The sequence below is a fragment of the Myotis brandtii genome, unplaced genomic scaffold (genome assembly GCF_000412655.1).
Source record: "Myotis brandtii unplaced genomic scaffold, ASM41265v1 scaffold314, whole genome shotgun sequence".
Lineage (NCBI taxonomy): Eukaryota > Metazoa > Chordata > Mammalia > Chiroptera > Vespertilionidae > Myotis > Myotis brandtii.
In genome coordinates this window covers 3,062,151-3,083,922 of record NW_005362033.1, presented here as the reverse complement: position 1 = coordinate 3,083,922, position 21,772 = coordinate 3,062,151, and the positions used below count along the sequence as shown (strand labels likewise).

The following is a 21,772-nucleotide window of genomic DNA, read 5'->3' as shown; positions in this document are numbered from 1 at the left end:
CAGTGTGATCCAGCAGATGACCCTCATCCTGCTGCCCATGACCTAGCAAATTCCTGGGTACTTCTCCCCTCCTCCTGTGGGAACTGTGTCTCTGACTGTAAGAGTCAGGAAGTTCTGGGAGTAACCAGACTCCTTTGGTTAGAGCTCCGTATCCAGAAGTTCTGTTTATATTCTCTGGAAACACCTAGTTCTAGACTTAAAATCCAGGCCTGAGCTTTCATTTCTGGACTCAGCAACCCTCACCTCACGTGTGTATTCATGTTTGACCTTTCTAGACTGCTGCATTATCACTGGCTACACAGTCCAGTGGGGAAACCTGGCCCTCTGTGTGGTTTCCTTTTGCTTAGTTTTACAAGATTATTTTAGTATAATCCTGGCCGCCTCCATCATGTGAAAACAGCGACTATGCTCATGACAGTGAACACCTAATTTTTCTTTTGCCAGGCTCAACTCAGTTTCCTTATAACCCTCTGACTATGCGGATGCTCAGCAGCACGCCACCAACCCCGATCGCATGCGCCGCCGCCTCTGTGAACCAAGCAACTCCTCACCAGCAGAATAGGATCTGGGAGCGAGAGCCGGCCCCGCTGCTCTCAGCGCAGTATGAGACGCTGTCGGACAGTGATGACTGAGCTGCACAGAAGAGGGATCTGGGTGGGACCATGCGTGGAGGAGGGATCTCTAGTTTTTGGTGGTTTTATTTTTAACTGCAGGTAAAAACCTGCCTTCCCATGACTTGTGCCCAGAGACTTTTCAGGAGAGCCTGGACCACGGATGAGGAAGAAATGATGGAACTGCAGAGTCAAATGGGGGAGAACTGCCTTTGATACAAGCAGTTCAGTGGATTATAATAATAGTGGAAGGTTGGAATATAGAATTTTTTAAAAGTGGACAATTCTTATTCTTACATCTGTAAAGAAAACCATAATGTCTTTAAATCACTCTTCTGTAAATAGATGATCTTTTTGCAGTGTTGCCCTTTACTGTAGTACCTGGTGGACTTGTGTTGAAATCAGAGCATCAACTTCGGGGGTGACTTTTTAAAACCTTCTCGTCTCTCTTTTTAACCCTGGCCTTCTAAACAACCTCATACAGCCCAGCGTGTAATGTTGGCTGTCACGGGCATTGTACTTTTATCCTACTGTTTCCTCTAAATTCAGGTTCCCAGGTGATATTTAAAATCTTGTGGAAATGTTTAGATTTTTAACACAGACCCTGTTGTGAAATCTGTATATTAATGTGTTAAGGTCATGATAGAAGAAAAAATTCTGCCATACTGTAAATTTCCAGGCAGGCTTAGAAATTTTTTTAATTAGGAGCACTGAAGCAATATTACTGCATGGGTATGTTCTAGTTGTTTTTAACATTTCAAAGGCTTATTTGCGGCGCGCCTCGCTGTTGTGCGCACCGGGGATCTAACTGCCCTGAGTGTTCTTTTCTGCTGCATTGGATGCAGCACCAGAGCTTTCCTTCTGAAATAAATTTGACTGCCCTGTCCATAGGCACAGTAGGTTGTGATTTAAGGCTCTTGCTCTCTCAGGACTCAAAGGAAACACTTATAATTGTACTGAGTTCGATGTATATTACCGGCTGAGTTAGAAGATAGGATTTGTGTAGCACCTTGGGCTTCTAGATTGCTTTGTGCTGCATGTTCTGACCTTAGCGGTGAACACACGGTCCTTCCCTTCTCTCTGCGCTAGTGCTTCCTCCCACTTGATTCCCTATGGGCAAGGGTTTGTCGTTGAATGTTCCCATGTCACTGAATCTCAAGGAGCAAATAACGTAAGACTGAATTTTAAACTGATTATGGTACTGAAGGGTCAGTTTTTCCTTCATTAATAATTGCTTTTTGAATTTTTAAGATTTTTTCATACAACTTAGGCATAGTTATTGCATCATCCTTCTGCCGCATTTAGATGCTGAGCAGCTTGGGGAGATGCCACTATTACAAAGGGGAGTAGTCTCAGGATGGTAGAAATCTGTACTTCACAGACTTTTAAGTAGACCTCAACTTTTTACAAAAGTACTGAAGCCTCTAAGGAAAGCAGATCTGATAACCACTGACGACCTTCTTTGTAATGAAGCGTTTCATGTGTGATCAAGACCTTCACATCACCCTTAGCACTGCTGTCCAACCCTATTTATAGATAAGGACACATGTTCCTACCTTGCCTGTATAAATAGGCAACAAAGACAGGCCATGAACTCCTGTTTGTCTGAAGTGAAAGCCTTCACTCCTGTTGCTTTTCCACTCTTGTATACCTGAGGTCCTCAAAATAAACCTTAGGTCAGGTTTAGTGATCAGATTTCTACTATGTGGAAAGTTGGTTTCACTTTATTATAAATATATCCTACACAATTTAATGTGAATGAGAAAATAACTGAATGTTCTACTTAACAGTGTTCTGTTTTTTTGGTTTTTTAGGTACTGTCATTAATAATTTACATTGTCAACTGACCCAAACGAGATTATGATGGTATTTCCCTATGACCTTGAAGGTCTTAAGCTATTCCAAGTCAGAATAGTTTCTGAGAATACATCAGAGCCTAACTTGTCATTTTGCAGCCCCACCTAACCCCCCCAGTGAGCAGCTACTATCCCTCACCCCATCCTTGTCACAGTGCATGTGTTTCCTTCATCTGCCTTCACCCAGAGAAGAGATTTCCGAATTCTCACACGCCTTACCTAAGGAGCAAATCTGGAGGCTAGAAGTCCGCCTCAGCATGACTGGAGGTGGCCAGCACAGCACTGAGTGACCGGTGACTTGAAGTTGGCTGTAAACCAGGTGTAACACTGCCTGCAGGCTGAGATCTCAGTGTTCTGAAGTATTTTTTGCCAATCTGACAAAGTAATAGGTATAATTTTGATTCATTCATACTGGACGGCTACTGTTGTGTTGGCTGTTGTAACTTTTTTTATTTAACAACCTAAGGGAAAAGAGGTCAGTGCCCCTGACTAGTCGGGTACTGCATGTTTTAAAAATTCTTGCAACAAACAGGCTGAAAATCGCTCATTTAAGCCATTGATTTGGGTGCCACTGATACTGGGAAATTTCCTACAACAAAAAGGGATTCAGAGCTTGATTAAGTCAAAGGTCTACTTTTTCTGATTTCGCATGATTTTTCAGCACCAGATTTTCCTAATACCCTCCATGGAAGTATTCTGACAGCCCAACTTCCAGAGCATGTTTGTAACGGGAGGTTTCATAAGCTTTCATTTTGGTATGCTGAGTGATCCTATTTTAAACACAAGCCCTAGCTGGTTTGGCTCAGTGGGTAGAGCATCAGCCTGCAGACTGAAGGGTCCAGGTTTGATTCCATTCAAGGGCACATGCCCAGGTTGCAGGCTCGATCCCCAGTAGGGGGCATGCAGAAGGCAGCCGATCAGTGATTCTCTATCATTAATGTTTCTCTCTCCCTCTCTCTTCCTCTCTGAAGTCAATAAAAAACATAAAAAAATAAAAGCATGCCCTGAACACTCTAGAATGAGAATACCCACAGGAAGCGACCATCTTTCTGAAAACTAGTTTTTCCAGCACCAGGTCCATGAGTTGAATCATTGTGGAGGATCAAAAATTCTTAATAAAACCTGAAGTGAAAAACCTAACTTCCAGTAACCCCTGCAATTGTGAAAAGGTAAAAATATTCCCAATGCAGAAGGTGAGTAGTTGACAGTAATTTTTTTAAATCATCAATAAGTTAAGAATGGGCTGCACTGAAACCTAGTCTGCTTTATACTACACTTTATCTCTGAGTTAAGACTTAACTAAAGGAATTAGCTGGCTGGTCAAGAATAGATGAGCTTAAAGTGAGAAGAAGCTCATATCTGCAAAATACAAAATTCTAGCTTTAGTCAAATCTCTAATGGTTTGAACCTTAGTATTTTATTTTTATTAACTCCAGTAAGTTACTTTTTATGAGCAACTCAAAAATTATGACATGTACAATATTGTTGTAGAGTAATTTATTATGAAAGGATTCTTCCAGTATGTACATAGGAACCAAAAATATAGTTTATCATTCCCACTCATAACCCAACCCCAAAGGCATACCAGTAACAAGGGTTCCTTCACGGTGCGAAGAAAAACTGCCTTCCCGAGGCCACCAGGTCTTTGCAAGGTAAAACGCCCATCTATGCATCTTGTATTTAGACAGTCCGACTTTCAGTGGTTTGACTTAACAATTTTTCAATTTTACGAAGGTGCAAAAGTGATAGGTACTCAGTAGAAACTGGCGGGGTAAACTATTTACTAGGTTAGGTGTATTTAATACTTGTTTTTAAACCTTCACCCGAGGATATGTTTATTGATTTTAGAGAGGAAGGGAGACAGAAAGAGAAACTTCGATTGGTTGCCTCCTGAAAGCTCCCCAACTGGGGATGGAACCTGCAACCCAGGTATGTGCCCTGACCTGGAATGGAATCCGCACACTTGGGTGCATGAGACAACACTCCAGCCAACTGAGCCACCCGGCTGGTGCATATTAAATGTGTTTTTGACTTAGGGTATTTTCAATTTATGACGGGTTTATCAGGACATAACCCCATGATGAGTTGAAGAGTATCTGTATACACTTTCTAGTCTGAGGAAAAATGATAGAGTTCTTTCAACACAGCAATCTATTCATTTAGATCATTTGACCAAATACCTTCTCCCGTGGCCAAGAAAGAATCTCTTTTGTCCTTTACTTTACAAATGAGGGTACCGAGACCCCATTCCAAAGCCAGAAGTTGGGTCCAGCCCAGCGACTCCTGCTGGGCCTATGGTACACGTCAGCACTCCAGGAATGCGGTAGGGCCTACCCTGTGGTGAGGTTCTGGGTGCAGGTGGCTGCTCCGTGATTTGTTCTTATGGCAGAGATGCCTGTGTGAATTATACACCCACCCAGGGGAAACTGACCCATCTTAATCTACAATTAGACCTGCATGGAGCACCTAAGTATGCTACACTGAAAAATTACTTGACATCTTTAGAAGTCAAAGTCAGGTGTGAAAGTTGCTTTTCCTGTAAAAAACAAGCGGAGGTGCAGTGTTTAACCTGTCCTGCACAGAGGCCAAGCTGAGGACACTTGAGGATCAAGGACAAAAGGTTTAAGCCAGTGATTTTCAACTCCATCTCGTGGCACATAAACTAAATATGAAAATTCTGCAGCACACCAAAAAAATATATTTTTTGCCAATCTGACAAAGTAATAGGTATAATTTTGATTCATTCACACTGGACGGCTACTGCTGTGTTGGCTGTTGTAATTTTTTTTATTTAACAACCTAAGGGAAAAGCGGTCAGTGCCCCTGACTAGTCGGGTACTGCATGTTTTAAAAATTCTCGCAACAAACAGGTTGAAAATCGCTCATTTAAGCCATTGATTTGGGTGCCACTGATACTGGGAAATTTCCTACAACAAAAGGGGATTCAGAGCTTGATTAAGTCAAAGGTCTACTTTTTCTGGACAGCTCGGCCAATTCTTTCCTGATGTGCTGTACTGAAACCTCATCTCTTTTGAGCTTTGCTTGCTTCAGTGCTTCCTGGTAGATCTCTTTTGCTTGTGCATATCGTTCTAAAATAACCCAGAGAGAAGGGAGAATAAGAAAAAAAAAGTATGCTTTTAAAGTGATTCTGAAGAGAAAGCACTAGTGATGATGCAGGTCGGTGCTGGCTCAGAGAAGTTGTAAGGGGGCACAGGTAGAGAACTCTAGCCCAGTGCGTGCTGTAGTTCTCCTACCGCCCAGTACAGCCCTGGGGCCCTTACTCCACTGACCCAGGGCTTCACTCATGGGGAGAAAGGACCTGTCATCCAGGCTTCTGGGAATTATAGGTGAGGCCCTGAGTACTATGGCACAATCTGTCTAACAGACACTGACACTCCATCTTACCAGTTTCACAAGTACACAGTGAAGAACAAATTAAGTTGTACGTGTGAACACACTTAGAAATCTGTAAAGCACTACAGAACTGAGGTACTATCATTGCAAAGTTCTCTCTGCATTGATGTGGTTCAGCAAGCTAGTGCAGGACTACAGAAGTTATGTCAATTGAGCACAATGGTATTTCTGCCAAACATGCACCCTTTTTTCTATTGTTCAACTAGCTTTTGATTGTGGAGCTTCCTCACTGCCCCTTGCCACTGCTTAACACCATTTCACAGATTTATAAATCCAGTAACTCCCTCCCTAACGAAATCAAGTGGTCAACATCACATAGCTCCCCTACCTCTGTGCATCAGAACTGCAGCCAGGTTACTCAGCACCATGTGCAGCTCAGGATGTCCTACTTGTCTTGCCAGATCTGACGCCCTCTGCACGTACGCACAGGCCTCATCAAAGTGGCCTTGTGCATCCAGGGTGGTAGCCAGGTCACTCATTAGCACAATGGTCTATACAAGAAAGACAAACAGGCAGCTTTTCTATTAAAAAAACACCCACAGAGATTTAACGTTAATTTGGAGTCTGATAACCTTCCAATATATACTTAAGATTTCATCTGTCCTAGCATTCCACAAAAGGGGAGGAGCATTAGCCACTAACAAACTGGTGCCTTTATCATTCACACTGTATAATGGGCAGCTTTAGTTCGACCCTCTGGAAAATGATACAAATCTAGAAACTAGGAACAAGATAAATATAATTTACTAATATATCTAATTATATTAGAAACAAATGAAAAATAATAGCAAAAAGAAGCTATAATATCCCATTAAGGTTCAGCAATCTTTTTTAAAATGGATTTGAGAGAGAGACAGACATCTATTTATTCCAGTTATTTATACATTCACTGGTTGGTATTTTATGTGCTGTCACTGGGGATCGAACCCAAAACTTTGGCATACTGGGACGAGGCTCTAACCAACAGAGCTACTGGGCCCAGGGCAGTTCAGCAATCTTAAGAAGCCAGCCACTGCATTGTAGCATAATATCATTCCTACTGGTGACCCTGAGACTCATCAAGAAGAAATAGGGATAGCCCAGCCAGTGTGGCTCAGTGGCTGAGCATCAACCTATGAACCAGAAGGTCAAGGTTGGATTCCTGGTCAGGGCACATGCCCGGGTTGTGGGCTCAGTCCTCAGTAGGGGGCGTGCAGGAGGAAGCCAACTAATGACTTTCTCTCATAGATGTTTCTATATCCCTCTCCCTTCCTCTCTGAAATCAATAAAAATATATTTTCTTAAAAAAAGAAAAAAAATAGAAGAAATATATCATCCACTTTAGGAAGATTCCCATTAAAAAATTTTTAATGTTGGTACTAAGAGAGGCAAGTCCTCCTCTTCACCATTAAGGGGACTCTATAATTAAGCCCTAAATCCCTTTCCTGAAGGTAATTCATAGCCCAATAACTTGCCCTGCTCATCTACCCCAACCTTGAGACATGTCCAGTCCAGTTAAAATTGTGTTGGCAATACCAAGCGTTCACAAAGTGATCCACTTGTTACCTCTACAAACGTTGTCTGATAGAGGAGAGACCCAGAGGTGATTTCAACTCAATTCCATGTGTTTAGTGTTCTAACCGAAAGCTTAGCATGCTTTGCTTAAATTCTGTCAGTAGTCTTAAAAAATTTTTTTAATGTGCTCCTCCCTCTCCCCCGCCGTTTCCTGTCATTCACCTGTGAGGCAAGGGAGGCGAGGATCCTCAGGAGTTGAACTGTTCCACGTCAGATTCAATATTCTGAAATACTGTGCTGTGTACTATGAAGCCCAGAAGCACCTGGGTGCCTGGCCAGACCTGCTTTTAGAGAGGTTGCTCTGCTGTGGGAACCAATCCTCCCTCAAAAGTTTCTGGGAGACCCAGCCAGTGACCAGCAGTCCCAAATCCTTCCTCAACAAGCAGGTGGGGGCGGGGGAGTGGTAGGAGATGAATGGACTGGGGCATGAGGAGGAGGGCATCCCAAGGACCACCTGCTGATTACATCCCCAATAATGAGGCATTTCACACCCAGAAATTCTGAAACCTGTTTTCCTCTCTTACCTGTGGGTGTCTTTCTCCTAGTATTTCTTCAGAAATATGCAAAGCTTTTTCATACATCCTCTGTGCCTGCGATGGCTGCTTGGAGGACAGAAGGTAGCGAGCATAAGCATCTAAGCACATGCCGAGGAGGAGGCGGGTGTTGGCTTTCTCTTCCACTGAGAAGGAAATAAGAGCGTTGCTGGGATATAACAAGTGCAATACAGAAAGCGAGTCAGAGAACTGGCCAACCTACCCCTCATTTTTCTTTTTTCCAGGAGCCAAAATATTTAACAGTCCAGAACCCACTGAGTGTTTCATGACACTGAAGTACTCCTGGCCTGACAATTCTGGTAGATTAACATCTACATTGTTTCCTGGACCCAATTTCAGAGAGAGAGAGACGATGTGTCACCTGGGCTTGGTTGTAACCTGGGCTTCTGACAGAGTACCTACAAACTGGAGTTATCTAACTACCCTTCCAACTCAGGATGCCAATTGCAAGTCCAGGTGGTTGTCTGTACCTCTGACTGGCTATAAGTCAGAGGACCCCAGGACCCCCTCCTTGGGTTTAATTAATTTGCTAGAGCAGCTCACAGAACTCAGAGAAACATCTTACTCACTAGATTACTGGTTATTATAAAAGGATATAATTCAGGCACAGCCAGACGAAGAAGCATTGGGCAAGGCACACAGAAAGGGGTGTGAAGCTTCCACGCCCTCTCTAGGTACACCACTGTCCCGGCACCTCCACAAGTTCAAACCAGAAGCGCTCCAAACTCCATCCTTTCGGGTTTATGTAGGCTTCATTCCATAGGTATGACATTAAATCATTGACCACTGGCCTCTTTTCCCTTCCTGGAGGTCAGGAGGTGAGAGTGAAAGTTCCAACCCTCTAATCATATGATTGGCTCCCTCTGGCAACCAGCCCCCATCCTCAGGGACTTCCAAAATGCCTCATTAACATAAAAGACACTTTGCTCACTCTTCTTTTTCTTTTTTTCTTTCTTTTTCTTTTTCCTCACTCTCAACACTTAGGAAATTCTGAGGGTTTGGGAGCTGAGAGCCAGGAACTGTACAAACCACATAAGTATATGTGAAAAATATATATTTGGTCATCCGAATGACCATATATGTATTTCCTATAAATCACAACCTCGCAATGTCCAATTAAATGACAAACTTTTTCCCACTTTTTAAATAAGTTTGAGTCCACACACTGATTAAGCGTTTGAAACTAATATTTAGCAGATACATGTGAAGATAAAACTCAAAGTAGAATGAGTTAACAACAAAGAAAGTCTGGGGCCAATGAAAGAGTTTTAAGCTGCAAAGAAAGCAATGTAGTAAGTAAGAAACCAGAGAACATCAGACTCATGAGATGGAAACTCACAGACCAAATTTAAAGATCCATTTTTTGAAGAATAACAATAAAGGCTGTGATAATACAGCACCTGCTGACACATTACAGAACTGACGACACGATGTCTGAAAAATCTTAAAACACCAAATGCCACATAGGACTGGAGAACACAAATCTAGAGGACAGTTTTGTCTGATCAAAAATGAGAATCAGCAGACAATAAAATGGAGGCCTCACCCTTAAGATTTTAGATACTTAATCTCAGATTTTAAACTCAGTCGGTTTAAACTACTTGTATGTCGAGTGTGCACCACCTCGGAGCCCTGCACCTGTTCCTCCTTTGCCTGGAATTCTCTTCCCTAGAGACTGCCAGCTGACTTATTCCCTCTCATTCTTCAGATTTCTTACCAATTAGGCCTTTCCTGACCCCTCTATAAAACAGTATACTCACTATACACATTCCTTCAAATGACATCTACGTAGCACTTCATCATCTTTGGATATGTTATCAATTTACTGGATAGTGTTGATTATGTGTTTTTCCTCCACTAGAAATTTAGCTGTAGGAGGCAGTGACTGTTTTAATGGCTGTATCTCAGTGCCTAATAATGTGTCCAGCATGTAGCAGGCATTCAGTTAAGTATTTCTTGACTGACTGGTTGAATGAATGGACAAATAAAAAGAAAGCATTAAAAATAATAAAGGTACTGAACTACATATGGAAAGGATATAATAACACAAAATTAATGTTAATTACAGAATTAAACAACACTGTCACTCCATTGATTTCTGATAACTCAATATAGAGCTGTCATTACAACTCCATAAGAAAAGGATGGACTGACTAATAAAGCAGTCCTGAGCCAAAACCTGTCCATGAGGGGGAAAAAATTATACTGCCCCTCATACCACATTAAGAAACAAATTCCAGGTAAATTAAAGACTAAATGGGAAGCCAAATATTTAGAAGAGACGATCTTTCTGACCTTAGAAGAGTGAAGGATTTTTTACTAAAGATACAAAAAGCACAAACTATAAAGGAAAATATCAAAAGATTCTATTATGGGCCCTGGCTGTTAGCTCAGTTGGTTAGAATGTTGTCTGATATGCCAAGGTTGCAGGTTCCATCCCCAGTCAGGGCATATACAAGAATCAACCAAAGAATGCTTGAATAAGGGGAACTGCAAATTCATTTCTTAATCTCTCTCAAATCAATTTTTAAAAACAAATGTTAATCGCTCTGTCAAATGCCACATGTGAAAAGACAAGGCCACAAAGAGCTATGCAACCTACAGATATAAGATGATCACATACATAAAAAATGCTCAATCATTAAGAAAAATACAACCCGTCCAGGCGGGTGGCTCGATTGAAGCTTTATTCCGCATACCAAATGATTGTGGGTTTGATTCCCAAACAGTGAGTGCAAAGGAGGCAGCCAATTGATGTTTCTCTCTCATATTGATGTTTCTCTCCCTTCCTTCCTCTAAAATCAATAAACATATCCTCGGGTGAGGATAAAGTAACAAAAAAGACAACGCTTTTAAAAAATAAGCAAAGGATACAGAGACAATTATCACAGGAATATGAATGTTCAAAAAAATCCTTGAAAAGAAAAGATATTCTGTATCTCATTAGTAATCAGAGAAACACATTGAAGCCACAGTAACAGCCCCTATCATACCCACCAGATCAAAAAAAATGTTAAGTCCAACAATAAAAATATAGAATTTACAAGAATGCTAGCACATTGCTAGTGAAAATGTAAACAGGTAAAACCATAACAATAAGCAATTTGGTAATAACTAGTAATGTACCCCAGCAATTCTACTCCCAGGTCCATACCCCAGGGGAATATCTTGCATGTGTGCCCAGAGACAAAGGTTCAAGAATGTTTAAAAAGATATTATTTTCCACTGCAAAACATGTAGAACCTACATATCCATGAATAGGAGAACTGGAGTATATTCATATGATGGAATCCTATACCACAGTTGCAGTGCATGAACCAATTAGGGCCACCTCTAGCCTGTGTCACTCTGCAAGAATGGAAAGAAAGGCTCACCTCATCCCTCACTACCCATGCCAGTGGGCTTACTTAGAAGTCACCACTCTGCTGCTCTAAGTATCAACATGGATAACTCTCAACAACATAATGATGAGTGAAAAAAGAAACTGTACAGTATACCATTCATATAAAATTTAAAGACACACTAGCCCCATTATTTACATGATATCTACAGTGCAATAAATAGGCATAAGAATGATAAAGACCAAAACCAAAATCAGGGTAGGAGTTATGTTGAACAGGAGTACACAGGGATTTAAACTTACCAACGTAAAGTTCTGAAGCACATATGGTAAAATACTGTACTTACTCTACTAGACGCAACAAAGCTGAAGGTAAATGTGTACAGGTATTTGTTAAAGTCTCTACACATTATTTTTGCTTGAAATCTTTTAAAAAAAATACACTGGAAGAAGGAAAGCACAGAACCGACTTTTCTGAATATGTTAGTAACATAGAACAACTAGAGAAATTCCCAAAACACAGACAAAACTGAGACAGTCGAGGGTAGACATAAAAGGACAGAGAAGAGAGAGGCCAATATACAAGTAAATGACATTCCTGAATAAAAGACTCAAGAAGTAGAACTGTGCAATAATAAAAAATATATTACAGAAGCTCGAGAGAACTGGATCTTAAAAATGGAGGTTCCCCACAGACCAGGAAAAATTCATTAAAAAAAAAAATGAACCCCCTAACCTTCTATAATCTATAATAATAAAAGGGTAATATGCTAATTAGACCGGACGTCTTCCGGACATCCTTCCTGATGAAGCCGGGGCCAGAGGGAAGCCAGCCCAGGTCCCGGGTACCAGCCGGCAGCTGGAGGAGGGAAACAGCACGGGTCCTGGTTGCCTGCTGGCAGCCGGAGGTGAGAAGCCCGGGTCCAGGGTGCCAGAGGGAACTTCAGGGTAGACAGAAACTTCAGCAGGAAATTATAGCTAATTTGCCTACAAACGTCAGATGAGAATGATAAAGACCAAAACCAAAATCAGGGTAGGAGTTATGTTGAACAGGAGTACACAGGGATTTAAACTTACCAACGTAAAGTTCTGAAGCACATATGGTAAAATACTGTACTTACTCTACTAGACGCAACAAAGCTGAAGGTAAATGTGTACAGGTATTTGTTAAAGTCTCTACACATTATTTTTGCTTGAAATCTTTTAAAAAAAATACACTGGAAGAAGGAAAGCACAGAACCGACTTTTCTGAATATGTTAGTAACATAGAACAACTAGAGAAATTCCCAAAACACAGACAAAACTGAGACAGTCGAGGGTAGACATAAAAGGACAGAGAAGAGAGAGGCCAATATACAAGTAAATGACATTCCTGAATAAAAGACTCAAGAAGTAGAACTGTGCAATAATAAAAAATATATTACAGAAGCTCGAGAGAACTGGATCTTAAAAATGGAGGTTCCCCACAGACCAGGAAAAATTCATTAAAAAAAAAAATGAACCCCCTAACCTTCTATAATCTATAATAATAAAAGGGTAATATGCTAATTAGACCGGACGTCTTCCGGACATCCTTCCTGATGAAGCCGGGGCCAGAGGGAAGCCAGCCCAGGTCCCGGGTACCAGCCGGCAGCTGGAGGAGGGAAACAGCACGGGTCCTGGTTGCCTGCTGGCAGCCGGAGGTGAGAAGCCCGGGTCCAGGGTGCCAGAGGGAACTTCAGGGTAGACAGAAACTTCAGCAGGAAATTATAGCTAATTTGCCTACAAACGTCAGATGGTCATAATAATCTGGCCACTCAGTGTATATCTTCAGTGAAGATATACTAGTATCTAGGCCTGCTTAAACAACAAAGATATATGGATAAAGAAAAAAAATCACAAGAACAAAAATTTTGTGTAGAACTAAACAAAATCAGCAAGAAGATTTGGACAAAACTATAAACTAACTAGACTTAACAGATATATAGCACACCCCATCCAACAACAAGGGAATACACTTTCCTCCCAAATGCACATACAACGTTCTTCAGGAAAAAACTATTAGGCTATAAGTCTCAATAAAAGGACTGAAATCTTACAAAGCATGTTCTCTGACCACAACAGAATGAACTTAGAAATCAACAACAGAAGAAAATTTGAGGAATTCACAAATATATGGAAATTAATCAACATACTCCAAAATATCCTGGGAATCAAAGAAAAGAAAAATCACAAGAAAAGTAAGAAAATACTTTGAGAAATGAAAATGAAAACACAACATACCAAAATCTATGTGATGCATCTAAAGCAACAGAGGAAAATTTATAGCTGCACATGCCTATATTAGAAAGATCTTAAACCAATAACCTAATCTTCCACCTAATAAACTAGAAAAAGAGCAAAATAAAACCAAAGCAAGCAGGAGACATAATAAAGATTAGAGTGGAAAGTAATGAAATAGAGAAACAACAGAGAAAATGAAAACACAAGCTGGCTCTTTTTGAAAAGATCAACAAAATTGACAAGGAGAAACAGAAAAAAGTAATCAGGATGCTGCTGCATAAACTGAGACTGGTAAACATAATATAGAGAAGGAAAACCATTTAATAAATTATATTAACACAACATTCCAGCAACTCTTACATAGTATTTAATAAATACTAGTCACAGTCCTAGAGCATATAATTCCTGTAACAACTCCAAAAGGTAGGTTCTACTATTATTCTTACTTCATTGAAAAGGAAAAGTTAAATAACTTGTCTATAGTCAAATAAGTAGCAGAGCCAGATTTCAAACTCAAGTTTCAGACTTCAAGCACTCATAAAAGTAAATATGCCACTTTCCAGAAATGTTTGATTATTTAAAAAATGAATGAAACTTTCAGCCCAAGAAAAGGAAGAGGAAGGAATCAATGGAAAAATATCTCTTAAAAAGAAATAACTCCATAAAAATAAGAACTGGGAAAGGAATAGGTTCCAGGTACATAGAGAATATGGTAAATTATGCTTTCAAAATATAATTTCATAAGGAAGTTTCTTCTAGGAAAAATATCCAGCAGTATACCGAACAATTAACCAATTACTAGAAAGCCTGGTTTGCTCTAGATATCTATATATAAAAAACGCCAGCAACCAAGCAGCAGAACAACCAGAATGACCAGTTGACCTGTAGCTATAACGTGCACTGACCACCAGGGGGCAGACGTTCAATGCAGGAGCTGCCCCCTGGTGGTCAGTGCGCTCCCACAGTGGAAGCCCTGCTCAGCTGACTGGGATGAGCGGTGCTCCCATAGCAGGAGCAGCCGCTCAGAGGGTGGGTCCACAGCTGCTCAGCTGACCAAGATGAGCGGCACTCCCACAGCGGGCTGATCCCTACAGGCCACGCCCCCCACCAGTGCACAAATCTGTGCACTGGGCCTTAGTATAATAATAAATCTGTTCATACAGTTGGCACCAAATTAGACAAAGTTGTCCATCACCACTATTATTCAATGTGGTTCTGCAGCTGCAGCCGATGACTGAACTTAATGGGGGTGAGGGAGGGGGTGGTACACAGAAGTATATCTAAAAGGAAACAGTTATCATGATTTCCCAAATGTATAATTACATATCTGGAAATAGGGTGACTATTAACTGAAAACAAATAGTTTGGTCAAGTATCCACTTGGAATCAAATGTCATAAAATAACTATCACATCTACGTGACTAAATCTGTAAGCAAGAGACATCACATTCCTCAACGGGAGACTGCCTCAACGGGAGGCCTGGGTTTTGCAGAGTGTAGGAGAGTCCTCCCAGCACCGCTGCAGTGTGTCTCCTTTCGAGCAGAGGGGACTCCCATCTGTTCGGAAGGGATCCTGGTCAGCTTTAGCCCATGTGGTAATCCCTTTCTCTTGCCACAGCATGGGTTAGAAATGCCCTGTAACCCACTCCCAGCCAATGAGAAGTAAGGATAAATCTATGTGTAGACTTTTAGAAAAAATTACCTCATTCTAAGAGAAACAAGTCTCTTTTCCTCTGGACGCTGCCTTTTCTGGATGAGATTCCTGAGACCTGGTATAGTCAGTCACTTTCCAACCACAAGGGGAGCACAAATGAAGAGAGGGCCAGCGGGCTGAGAACGGCCGTGAGGAGGGACGCAAGGAACCTTATCCTGCAGGCTGTTAATGAGCCATACATTTATAAACTAACCAACAGCCTGCCCCTTCTGCTGAACTGCCAGATACATAAGGTATGTGTCCTTACTGTTTTATCTTAATTAAGTTGAAATTTTCTGCTATTCGCAGTCAAACGGTAATTTATTTATTCAGAAGGCAAACTCCCCCAACTTATAAATATAATAGAAATCTAATAATTCAGTCTCAAAGCACTTTGGGGTCTTGACAAAATGATCTCAAATTCCATGTGAAAATATCTAAAATTTATGTGAAAACTGAAAATAAAATGGGGGGAAATTTTGCAAAAGTAGCATTTTTGAGATCTGAATTACCATATCACTATAATTCAAACATTATATACTGTTATAAGTTTCATCAGATGAATAAACCTGAATGGAAAACCCCAAAAGAAAGCCAAGCATATACTTATTAATACATAAGTACATAATGATGATAGATTATCTCTAAGGAAGTAGTTAACAACTTCACACCAAAATAAATTGCACATATATTAAAAAATTAAATGTTAAAACTGTTTAGAAATGAAGAAAAAAATCAGAAGGAAAGATGGGTGAGTATCTGATTTCAAAGCTGAAAAATATCTTTCTAAGCATTAAGCTCTAAAAAAGCAGGGACTTTTGTCTCACTTGCCTCTATGCAAACCCTGAAACAATAACTGGCATAGAACAACTACTCAATCTTTATTAAAAATTAACAAAAGCAAGGAAAATAAACATAAATAAATTCAGGTCTAATCCCCAAAAGAGTAAAGACTATTATAAGTCATGCTGTGTAATTCATTTATGTAAATTTTCAAAATAAACACCTCAGTTATCTTCTGTACAGAAGTAAAACTAAAGAAACGTGAATGAATGGTAAAGATTCAGGAGAGCAGGATCTCGGATTGGGGCCAGGCACACACAGGTCTTCACAGGTACTGTTAATGCTGCATCATTATTCTTTAAATTACACAAATAAGTTTTTCAAACCAGCAGAAACCAGGGGAGAGCGCGAACGCAGTCCCCCACTACCACAAATTATGCAGTCGAGTTTCCCACATTTGGGGGAATCGCAGGGGTCAGCACATCTGGAGTGCAATGGATAAGCCTCGCCCTGGGAAAACCACCTTCGTGATCATGGTATCTCCCCTGCCAGGTAAGTATTCACATTTCTTTTCATTAAAACAAAAAACCCAACAACTCCTAACTCTATACACACCAACAGGGGAAGAAAGGAGCCACGCCCTAGCCAGTTTGGTTCAGTGGATAGAGAGAGAGTCAGCCTTTGGATTGAAGGGTCCCAGATTCGATTCTGGTCAAGGGCACATGCCCGGGTTGCAGGCTCAATCCCCAGTAGGGGGTGTGCAGAAGGCAGCCAATCAATGATTCTCTCTCATCATTGATGTTTCTATCTCTTTCTCCCTCTCCCTTCCTCTCTGAAATCAATAAAAATATATTTTTTAAAAAGAAAGGAGCCAGTGACCCAGCAATCCACTGTGGCCTAGCCAGTGGTCGGCAAACTCATTAGTCAACAGTCAAATATCAACAGTACAATGATTGAAATTTCTTTTGAGAGCCAAATTTTTTAAAGTTAAACTGCATAGGTAGGTACACTGTTAACTTAATTAGGGTACTCCTAAGGCTTAGGAAGAGCCACACTCAAGGGGCCAAAGAGCCGCATGTGGCTCGCAAGCCGCAGTTTGCCGACCAAGGCCCTAGGCCCCCAGAGAAGCTGAGGAGTGAAAGAGACCAAGTACTACGCTAAAGAGAATCTGTCACGTGCATAAAAAACAAGCAACAAAAAAAATCCAGTTAGCTACCGACTTCAGAGGAAACAACCACTTGTAGAAAAAAGAAAATGTAATGATGTAATCATGTTAGTTGGACCAGCAACTAGCAGTATTTATGTGTTCTAAATAATAAAAAATACTGCACTAAGCCTGGCCGGCATAGCTCAGTGGTTGAGCATTGACCTATGAACAAAAGGTCACAGTTCGATTCATAGAGCCCGGGTTTGCAGGCTCCACCCCCAGAAGGGGGTGTCCAGAAGGGGGTCAATCAATGATTCTCTCTCATCACTGATGATCCTATCTTTCTTCCTCTCCCTTCCTCTCTGAAATCAATAAAAAATGTATTTAAAATAAATTTAAAAACCTGCTAAAAAAGTTTGCACTAAATTACCACTTTTCTGTAAGTCAATAGATTCTAAAAATAAATCAAGAAATAATTTTATGTTATTTAGAAATATAAAAATCTCCTATAATTCTACCAAACCAGGAATAATCACTATGTCATTATTATAGAATAAGGGTATCATTCAGGCCTTACTTTACACCTATATTTAATCTACCTATATTAGAAAATGATGCTCCTCCTAACTATAATGTTTCATAATCTACTGTTTTCACTTAATTTTTTATGATCCTTCATTAATTACATAGATACATTATGAGGAACAAAATGAATATCCTAGACCAAGTTGTGTTTTTGTTTTGTTTTGTTTTGTTTTGCTTGGGTAAAACCATTTTATTAACTAACCAAAGCACTTCATTTTGTTTTCCGATTTGAGGTAAAACTATTAAACACAGTTCTAGACCAAATTTTTATATGATCTGAAGTTATCTATTCTTGATAGAGTTAGTCACGCCAATAAAAAGCATATAAATTTGATAGTGGATTTGCTTTGTTCAAAACTGAGTGGGGATATATTCCTTTAGAAAAAAATAAGATTAAGAATAATGTTTCCTGGCTGGGTGATTCAGCTGGTTGGAACATTGTCCTGTATACTAGAGGGTTCTGGGTTTGATTCTTGGTCAGGGCACATACGGGAGGTAACCAATGTTTCTCACATTGATAGTTCTCTCTCTCTCTGTCTGTCTCTCTCTCTCTCTCTCTCAAAATCAATCTATCTATATATAAAAGCCTAACATGCAAAGTGTCCCCTCGGGAGTTTGATCGCTCGCTATGACATGTGCTGACCACCAGGGGGCGGTGCGGAACAAAGGAAGGCCCCAGCCGGCAGCCCGCAGCTGGGGGAGAGAGGCCCCAGCAGGTAGCCGGCAGCTGCTAGGGACCCTATCCGTGCACAAATTTCATGCACTGGGCCTCTAGTCAGAAGGACAAGCACCTTATGATTTCACTCATTTGTGGAATCTAATGCACAAAGTAGCAAACAAAATAGAGACAGACTCATAGACAGAGAATAGACTGACAGCTGTCGGAGGGATGGGGTGGTGCGGGGATGGGTGAAAAGGTGAAGGGATTAATTAAAAAAAAGAAACAAAAAACTCATAGACAACAGCATGGTGATTTCCTGAGGGGAGAGAGGGAGGGAGGGAGGTAAAAGAGGGTATAGAGCAAGCATGTCAAACTCAAAAGCTAACACAGGCCAAATAAACAAGGTTTAAGTTTATGTGGGCCGCAAAAAAACCCTTCAATTTTCATAGAAATGTAGGTTTATTTCAATAGAGACATGCTGAATACAAAGGGCTGAAATAAATGAGTAATCGTTAACATAAAATAATAGAACATTTTAATAAAAACTAAACATTTTTTCTTGAACATTAACTTACCAGACATTGAATAACTGCACAAATTATTAAGTGTAACACAAATAAATCTATTTTTCTTATTCTCCAAAAGTGAAATAGTTCCTGTTGCGCACACCAAACAAGTCAGTCCAAGACTAATGACAGGGTAATCGGCTGCTAAAATATTCGCTGCTAGTATTAGTGGAGAGAAATGATGCGCCTGCGCATAAGGCATGTTAAGGGAAATGAATGCAACCTGATTATCATAATCAGTCATTAGCGATCGTTGTAGTTCATCTATATAAATAAAAATGTAAATGTTCATTTGTTCAAAATCTTAAATCTCCGAAAGTTCTTCACCGATTGCTTTGAAATCTTGACACAACGTTGCATTCAAATACGCGCATTTTTATATACCTATATACCTACTATTATATAGATGTCACACCTGTGACAGGTAAAAACATGCTTTTTTTGAAAAACAGCGCCATCTGTTGGACGTAAAAGCAACACACGCTATACTAAATATTTTACGATTCCATTTCAATGTTTCTGTTTACAATTATAAATTGTAGATAAAATTAACCACAGATATGCGTGTCCAGCTGCAAAACGATCCATCAGCTGAGATATTCTCACATCAATTGCTGGGAATTGGGAACGGAAAGGTGCCGGTTGATCTGACCTCAGGACGAATTTCATTGCCTCATAACTTCTGCAACTTAGTGACGTCAAAAGAAGAATTGGTTGAAAAAGTATTTCCCAATATTCAAACCAATGATAAGAATCACGATTGGCTGAGTGAACGAGCTATTCTCGCGGCCAAGAACAAAGACGTCTACGGACTTAACAATATCATTCAGTCTAACATTCAAAGCGAGGCAGTTACATACAAGTCCGTCGACACTGTTGTGGAAGCAGATGAAGCGGTTAATTATCCAACAGAATTTTTGAATTCACGCGATCTGCCAGGGATGCCACCGCACGTACTGCAATTGAAAATCGGCGTGCCAATTACCATGTTGCGAAATGTCAACCAGCCAAAGCTTTGACAGGCACGCGGCTTGCAGTAAAAAAATTAATGAGCAATGTCGTAGAAGCAACAATCTTGACAGGACCTTTCAAAGGTGAAGATGTCCTCATTCCTCGCATTCCTATGATTCCAACGGATATGCCATTTCAATTTAAGAGATTGCAATTCCCAATTCGATTGGCGTTTGCAATCACCATCAACAAAGCTCAGGGGCAATCTTTAGAATTGTGCGGTTTACATCTAGACACGGATTGCTTCTCACATGGACAATTATATGTTGCGTGTTCTAGAGTCGGCAAACCAGACAATCTCTATATCTGCACAGACAATGGAACAACAAAAAATATTGTATACCCACAAGCATTGTGAAATTAAACATATTAGAAACATGTGCTTTCTCTTTTCTTTCTTTTCCGTTTAACCAGACTGAGCCACAGCAACGCATGGCCAGGTACAGCTAGTTATTAATAATTATGTATAACAGGATATTGTAAAAATTAAGTTACGAAATTTTTATTAAAACGTTTCTTACATACTGTTATATTGGCTGGGACACAAAAATATTCATTGTGGGCTGCATGCGGCCCATGGGCCACGAGATTGACATGCTTGGTATAGAGGGATAAATTGTAATGGAAGGAGACTTGACTTGGGGGGTGGTGAACACACAATTTAAATTTTTTAAAAAGAGAGGCCCATTTCAGACATGTTAAATGTGAGATGACCATCATTCAAGATGTCAGATAGACAACCTTACCCATGAGTAGGTAGTTCATGTGCAAGTTGGGGCTGAAGATGAGGTTAACATGATAGGACTTAAATGTTATCTCCTAGGGTGTGAGGGTCAAAGATAGCCCTGAGGGCTGCTAACTTTAGCAGTGGCAAATGGAAAGGCAAGTGACTAGGGAGGTGTCCCAGAAGCCAAGAGAATAAAGTGTTTGCAATAGGAGACAGTGATCACCAGGTTAGAACTACTAGTAAGTACAGGGGGTAAGATAAGGAATAAGCGCCTCAGTAGTTACGTTGAGGAGAGAACTGGAAGACAACTGAGCAGACAACTCTTCCAGGCACACTTGGGCTTTAGAGACAAGAGATACTTAGGCTGTATCTCAAACATCTTGCTAATGCTTCAACCCGAATCGTTCAAAGCCACAGAGCTTCCTTCCCACCCTGTTCTATTGCTAGCTTAACTTGCTCTTCCCTCCATACTGAGGATGAACTGCAAAATCATGAGCTGCTCTTTATCTTTCATAAGTTGGTGTGTATCTGGGACCAAAAGGTAATTAATTGCATTGTGACTAGAAGCTGAACCTTCCCTTTCTGCTCTTCAATTTTCCAGAGGTTATCTATATCCTATCTAATAAAAGACAAAAAGGGTAATTGACCATACCTTCGCTACACTTCCCTTTGGCTAATCAGGGTGATATGCAAATTAACCACCAACCAAGATGGCGGCCGGCAGCCACGCAGCTAAAGCGAGCAGGAAGCTTGCTTGCTCCAGTGATGGAGGAAGCCAAGGTTCCCCGCCTGCTGCAGCCAGGCTCTAAGCGGCCCGGCTCAAAGCTCCGAAAGCAACAAAGTTTCAATTATAGAAGCTAAACAAACCCCAGATACCTGCTTTCAGCTGGCTGCGGCCTCAGAGCTGGAGCCGGCTCTCAGCTCCAGTGACAGCAACGAAGTTTCAATTATAGAAGGTAAATAAATCCCAGAATAAAAAAAAAAAAAGGAGAGGCTGGGAGCTTTAGT

The 21,772-nt window shown here is 40.6% G+C and overlaps 2 protein-coding genes across 14 annotated transcripts in view; one reads left to right on the top strand and one right to left on the bottom strand.

Annotated features, from left to right (window-relative positions):
- Positions 1-1,259, top strand: part of NCOR1 (nuclear receptor corepressor 1) — a 241,681-nt gene extending 240,422 nt beyond the window's left edge. For all 12 annotated transcript variants that reach the window (XM_014542879.1, XM_014542885.1, XM_014542878.1 and 9 more), the window contains one exon: positions 445-1,259. In XM_014542879.1, coding sequence (XP_014398365.1) covers positions 445-632 — 188 coding nt within the window. In that variant the 3' untranslated portion in view covers positions 633-1,259. The remainder of the gene's footprint in view (positions 1-444) is intronic.
- Positions 701-21,772, bottom strand: part of TTC19 (tetratricopeptide repeat domain 19) — a 27,673-nt gene continuing 6,601 nt past the window's right edge. Inside the window, exons 7-9 of one of the 2 annotated variants that reach the window (XM_014542889.1) lie at positions 7,960-8,114; positions 6,210-6,372; positions 701-2,841 (exon numbers count right to left, since the gene is read on the bottom strand). In XM_014542889.1, the coding sequence (XP_014398375.1) occupies positions 2,720-2,841; positions 6,210-6,372; positions 7,960-8,114 (440 nt within the window). In that variant the 3' untranslated portion in view covers positions 701-2,719. Of the gene's footprint in view, positions 2,842-5,338; positions 5,557-6,209; positions 6,373-7,959; positions 8,115-21,772 lie in introns of those variants that run through there. The other variant, XM_005870198.2, reaches the window with a different exon arrangement.